The following is a 6,074-nucleotide window of genomic DNA, read 5'->3' on the forward strand; positions in this document are numbered from 1 at the left end:
TGGCAGCCTAGCAGGCTCATAATTGTATGGCTGTGGTTCGTCAACAATTTCCTCAGCATCCGAAATGTCATCAATCTATTTTTCCCTGTTGTTTGAATGGACCGCTCTCCCTCGCGCTATGTCACGACTCTCGCCCGTCACGCCCATTTTCAGATGCGGAAGTAAAATTTTCTCACAAAAACGACTCCAGAAGCCACTGTAGTGTATTTATAATTTTTTTTTAAAGAAAATCTAGTTCCTACATTATTTTTCTATACATTAACTTGTTAGGTCTTCTAACCTGCAAGATGCTCTTTAAATGCTTGAACCCCGATAAATGCTGCTTGCAGCTTTAATTTAAAATTGGAATTTCTCTGAAATTAAAAATCTTTGGGAACTTTTGGGATACTGGAAGTACGCAACTGCAGGAAATATATCACACTTTGCAAGTGATTTTTGGTCATTTTATAAAAAATAAAACTTACATATTGTAGCTTTAAACACCTTACGTTTTGATTCCCTGTTAACTGTAGTAACAAACTGTCCGAATAATACCCATTTGTTGACATTTAGCAAGAAACCTTATAATTTAGAAAATAAAATCATATGTCAGAGGTTATGTCTACCTTCAACAATAGGGGTGTCCTCCCTTGAGATGTAGCCACATCCTCCAGTGTCATAGCATCAACCAAAACCATTGTATCATTTAAAGAAATAGTGTATCTTTAAAGACCATTGTCATGCTCTTAAAGTGTTAACTCATTGAGCACAGTAAATCATACTAAACGGCCCACTTTGCCTGCATTCACCCTACATTTATTTTTAAGAGTGCATTTACTATTGGAAGCTATGGCCAAAAAGCCTCTGAAAAGACCAAGAAAAAAAAACATGGGAATGTTCAGGTTATGAAATATACTTTAATGTAGGACACATACAAAGAATACACAAGGAAAATCATGATTAGCCTATTTGAATCTGCCCTTCCTCCATATCCGACGACTCATCTTTGACTCTCAGTGCCTTCCTCCACATATTTTCTTGGGGGGCACTTCAGTCTTCTGCCACAGACTTGGAGTAGTAATACCAATCACACCGAGAGCAATTATCGGTCCAGCATTCCCACTGAGTTTACTCTCCTCATCTGAACCCATTCCCAGATCATCCTCCTTCTCATGAACCGCCACTGCACGTCCCAGAATGGAATAAGGCCCAAAGAGCTTGGCGTCTGGAAGCGTCAGGAACTGCCTTATAACTCCTTTCTCGGAAGCAAAGTTGCCCAGGTCTCCAGGGTGATGAGGGTGGTCAACGCCGTTTGGATTATAATGAGGACCAACAGTGATGCAGCCTTGACTGAGGTCTCCATACTGATGGATGTGCATGGCACGCTCTTGACGATCGATGGCAGGCAAACCACGGAGGTTGATTTTCACTTCTAAATCTCCATTGGGGAAGACCTGCTTGAAGAGGATTTGCCCAAAGATCTTTGGCTGGTTACGTGGCAAATTGGAGCCGGGAGTTACTTCACAAGTGGCATAGATTGTGTTGTCAAACTCCACGACTTCCGGCTGTGGAGCTTCGGCAGGCAAACACTCCTCGTTGTGGAACTCTCCTCCTTGTATATGCAGCACCAGCAATATCAGAGGGAATATTAGGATGATTTTCTCCATGTTGATCTTTAAAGCCTACAATGAAGAGTGGATTCAGTGAAATCATGCCATTTGGTTTAAGAATGTAATATTTTTGATAAAAGGTCAAAGCTTTGTTGCAGGGAACTTTGAGAATGGAAGTTGCATTAGGTAAAATAGCACAACCAGATTAGTTTGCAACGGAAAACCATACAAGAACCCAGACAGCAACCAGATCCGGCCCACATCTGGGCCGTGTGTAATCCATGAGTACCAGATGTGGGCCAACACCATGTTGCTGTCTAGAAAACTATAATTTTTGAATTGCTATGTACCCTTGTGAAAATAATAAAATAAATGCACTTATTGGTATTGGATGTGTACTTGTACAAAAAAGTAATGCCAAACTAAGAGTTTTACTTTAAAGTACATTATGTTTTAAAAATCTTTTTGTTGTGCTTTAAAGTACACTTAATTTGATCTGTTGTAGCCTACATGTTATTCAATATTAAATATAAAGTTAAGATTTTCTGATTCTGATATTTTTCACAAGGACAGGTAAAATAAAAGACAATATCTATACTTTTGCTTAAACTAAACTTTTTTTAGTTGTACTAAATCAAATCAGTTGATGGAGAAAATGGAATAAAAAAAAATAAAAAAAAAGCCTAAAACAGCACAGGTGCACTACCGTACAGCTGAAAAGTTGTCCTCAATCCGTGTGGAGCCTGAATATTGCAATCACAAAAATACTACAACACTTAATCCGTGTGCAGTCCTGACCTGGGGTTGAGAGAATGTTCCTTTTGGCTGCTCTTATAGGAACACATGTTGAGCTACAAGTTAACCATGATAGTCTGTTAGTCACTAATTAAGTTCACCTGTGTTTCATTTAGCTCCCTTTGTTTGCCTGTTTATATATAGCACTCAGTTTATTCAGTTCTTTGTCTTGCATTGCACAATGTGTTCTCCAGTGTTTTGTGTTTATTAAAAGAAGTACTGCTATAGATTCCTTTTCTCTTCATTTGGTGGCTCACTTGTGACTCATTCATTCTTAGTGTACAATTCCACTTGACGTTCATGCTTGACACCACTTCTTATAGCAGATATTCATCAAACATAAGTGAATAGATGACAGTTCTTCCTTTTCAAGAAACCATTTCTACAGACTCTGATGTACCAAGCCTGACAAGCCTATGTTACACATGCAATTGGACTGTTATTTGCAGTTTTTTTTACAATTGCTATGACAGATTTTTCAATACAATTTTCCAAAACTCTTAACACGGTTAGTTAGCACTACATCCGTCTATGTAAGCTATACTATTAACACATTTCGTGTTGCTTTAACACAAAATGCATACAATTAACACAAATTTAAAATGCTTGAACTTCTTTTACACACAAGCTCAAACAAGACCAAAACAATGGATTTGTACTGCCAAATTTACCAATGCTTTAACACTGTATGTCAGAACAGATAACACCATGTTCTAAACCTAACTTTACAGGCTAAAGTCAAGGTAAACAGCTGTTTATATTGTGAATTGAAACACAAATATATCCCCTGTATTTTATCCTATTGTTACTGAGAAACAGCTGATTGAATTATGCAATAATATAAATCACAGCTGATTCCCATCTAGGAAACACACTCAGGTGTTGAGGTTCTTTCAATCGCATGACCATATGGTATACTGTAACCGTACATTCTATAAAGCACTCTGAGATGGGTCTTTTTTTATTGAATTTCTTTGTGATTGCGATTCTGCTGTAGACCAAGTGAAACAGCGCTGCGTTACCTCACAAGTTTAATTCGCCAAATAAACTGACTTGTTAACCCTTTTCCACCAAGGCAGTGCTGGTGCTGGTTCACGGCTAGAGCCTAGTTTCAAATGGGTTCTTTGTTTTTTTGACACCCAGAGCACCAGCTCTGATCCAGGAAAAGTGGTTCTTAAGTAGCACCAAAACATTGCTGGTCTAGAAGTAAGAACCGCTTGCGTCAGGGGCTGGGGGCGGGGTTACCGTGACCAACAAGACGAACAGAAACTTGTGACCGCCATTTTTCAAATAGCAGCTAATCGAGCTAATAGCAGCTTGATTGTAATCTCCGTCTATGCAAGTTACGGCGAGCTGCACAGACACGTTGGATTCGCCGTGTGTACAAAAGGCCCGGATGCCCTTAAATGGCTTGGATGATTCTGACCAATCACAGCGCTACTTATTGTAGCGTCACCTGGGCTGAAGCGGAAACCGCGTTAGAGAGAAGATGCAACGCATGTGAGAGTGTTAAGTTCGGGCAGCTTCATTGTAGTTCATCTATAGTAGTTTGATTACGATTCAGTGAAGTTTATATGGAGTTGCTGTGTGCGTGCATGTCAAGTAAGTTTATATTTCCAAATATTTCCTGTTGATACCAAGAAACTAGTAGTTTATATTCAATAGTCTAAACAGTAGTCGATTAGTATCATTCTGACAGAATTATTCTTTCTATTTAGTATGTTTAGAGTTTCTATGTGTTATTTGAGGTAGACGTTATGTATTGGACATTATTTTATTGTTGGATGTTTTAATTCGGAAATGATTATTATCACATGGTGATCAGCTGTTTATCACATGCATATGTCATGCCCAGTCGCGGTATTTACGCGCTTCTAGCGCCGCCTTGTGGCAATGTTCAGAATAAGTATTTAACATTGTTCAATAGTACTTTATTAATGTGAATGTTGTATACAGCATGCATACTGTTAATTATTTAAATGATTATGTTGTAGAATATATATATATATGTATATATTAATGTTTATTTTTCTTGTGTAATTTGTTATAGAACCACACATGTAAACTCAACCAGCTCTTCAGTAAACAAGTTAAACTTGGACCCTGTTTGGTGTGTCTCTTCAAGTAATTCAACTTACGCAGTTCTGACCGACTGCCTGCTGTGTTTCACATCCATCTAAATTAATCTACATTCGAACCTCTTCATTTTAATGGTCCTTCGAGCCGGATAGTGAATTACAGTAGAGAGATGACATCCCATTCTGAACCAGATCCTCCTGTTGTCCGACCTAGACGACAAATAAGACTACCTGCACATCTAGCAGATTACCAAGTTTCTGATTCAGCACATATGAAGAGAGCACTACCTTTGTTTCCGCCCACGGTTGATAGCGTCTCACGATCATCTTCTCCAGAGAGTCAGTCACCGTACGCAGATGATCTACTACTACGAGATGAATGGCCAGATCCAACTGGACATGCGTCGCAAGAGTATGATCAGCTCCGCCTCCAAGACCAGCAGCTGTTTGATATTAAATCTATGTGGACTGAGATGAAAAGAGACAACAATGAGCTACGCAATCACATTTTACCTGAGATTTTGTCCACAATGCGAGGGCTCCAGGCAGAGAATGCTACACTAAAGCGGGAGATTCAGCAGATAGCCACAGGAAGAGAGACTCCTCGTCGACCAGTAACGCCAGTTCCAGCCCCTCGCACTCATGTGCCACCGTCCGTCCATAGACAGAGAGATTCGGCAGTGTATGCTGGTGAGCTTCCTCTAGACCGATCGGTCCAGTGTGAGCAGCTGACAAACGAGATGGAAGACTTAACGTTCTCATCCAGGCCAGAGCATCCATTTGCTGAAGAGAGTCGTCGTGCCCCTCCACAGATGTCCTACACCAACACAGCCCAGCCGGTAACAGCTGTAAAATATGAGGATGAGACGCTTAGTCCCAGACATAGTCGTCGCCAGAGTGATAGAGACTTCTGTCTGCCTCCATGCCCAGAATTGGTGCCTAGAGCGGAGATGCAGCACGTCCAGGAGCAGATATATCGAGGCCCTAAGCCTACCATCCCCAGTCTGACAGCAGCTGATCCTAGACAGTTCTCAAGATTACGGATGGCACTAGAGAACCTTCTGCCAGTGAATGCGAGTGAACGCTTTAAGTATCAGATCCTGACTGATCATTTAGAGCTAGAAGAGGCCCTACTAGTAGCAGATTCCTACTGTAATTCTGTGAGACCATATACAGACACTATGCAAGCTCTTGTGAAGATGTATGGTCAACCCCACAAGCTTGTGCTGCGGAATATCGCGGAAGTACTAGAAGGTCCCAATCTTAAGCCGGGTGACGTTAAAGCATTCAAGTTCTTCGCCCTCCGTGTACGCTCATTAGTGAGTATGTTGGAACAATTGGGGTCTGAGGGAGCATCTGAATTAGAATGCGGTTCACACGTGTCTAGACTCCAAGGCAAGCTCCCTCACGAGCTCCAGATCAGCTTTAAGAGGTATGTCCATCCTTCTAGGATCACAGTCCCCACTCTTATCGACTTTGCGGACTGGTTAGAGTATGAGCTCCAGGTCCAAGATGACACTGCCAAGACCGTTACATATGTTCCACCCTTAACTACTAAGAAGCGAGAAGGTCGTCACGACTCCAAGCTTCCTGGGAGATCTACGAGTTTCCT

The 6,074-nt window shown here is 40.9% G+C and overlaps 1 protein-coding gene across 2 annotated transcripts; it reads right to left on the reverse strand.

Annotated features, from left to right (window-relative positions):
- Positions 1-972: 972 nt before the first annotated feature.
- Positions 973-2,489, reverse strand: LOC311302416 (extracellular superoxide dismutase [Cu-Zn]-like). Of its 2 annotated transcripts, none has more exons than XM_084428278.1 (2): positions 2,296-2,489; positions 973-1,661 (listed from the first exon to the last, which is right to left on the reverse strand). In XM_084428278.1, the coding sequence occupies exon 2, from the start codon at positions 1,644-1,646 to the stop codon at positions 993-995; it is 654 nt and encodes a 217-aa protein (XP_084284404.1). In that variant the 5' UTR covers positions 1,647-1,661; positions 2,296-2,489; the 3' UTR covers positions 973-992. The 2 variants fall into 2 exon arrangements, with proteins under 2 accessions (XP_084284404.1, XP_084284403.1); XM_084428277.1 differs by having other exon boundaries at positions 2,301-2,419.
- Between the last annotated feature and the right edge of the window lie 3,585 nt (positions 2,490-6,074).

The sequence above is a fragment of the Rutilus rutilus genome (genome assembly GCF_951802725.1).
Source record: "Rutilus rutilus genome assembly, chromosome: 1".
In the NCBI taxonomy this organism is placed as follows: Eukaryota; Metazoa; Chordata; class Actinopteri; order Cypriniformes; family Leuciscidae; genus Rutilus; species Rutilus rutilus.

What these genes read in the sequence shown, in the direction of transcription:
- LOC311302416 (XM_084428278.1), bottom strand. Translation starts at nt 1,646, where the DNA reads ATGGAGAAAATCATCCTAATATTCCCTCTGATATTGCTGGTGCTGCAT.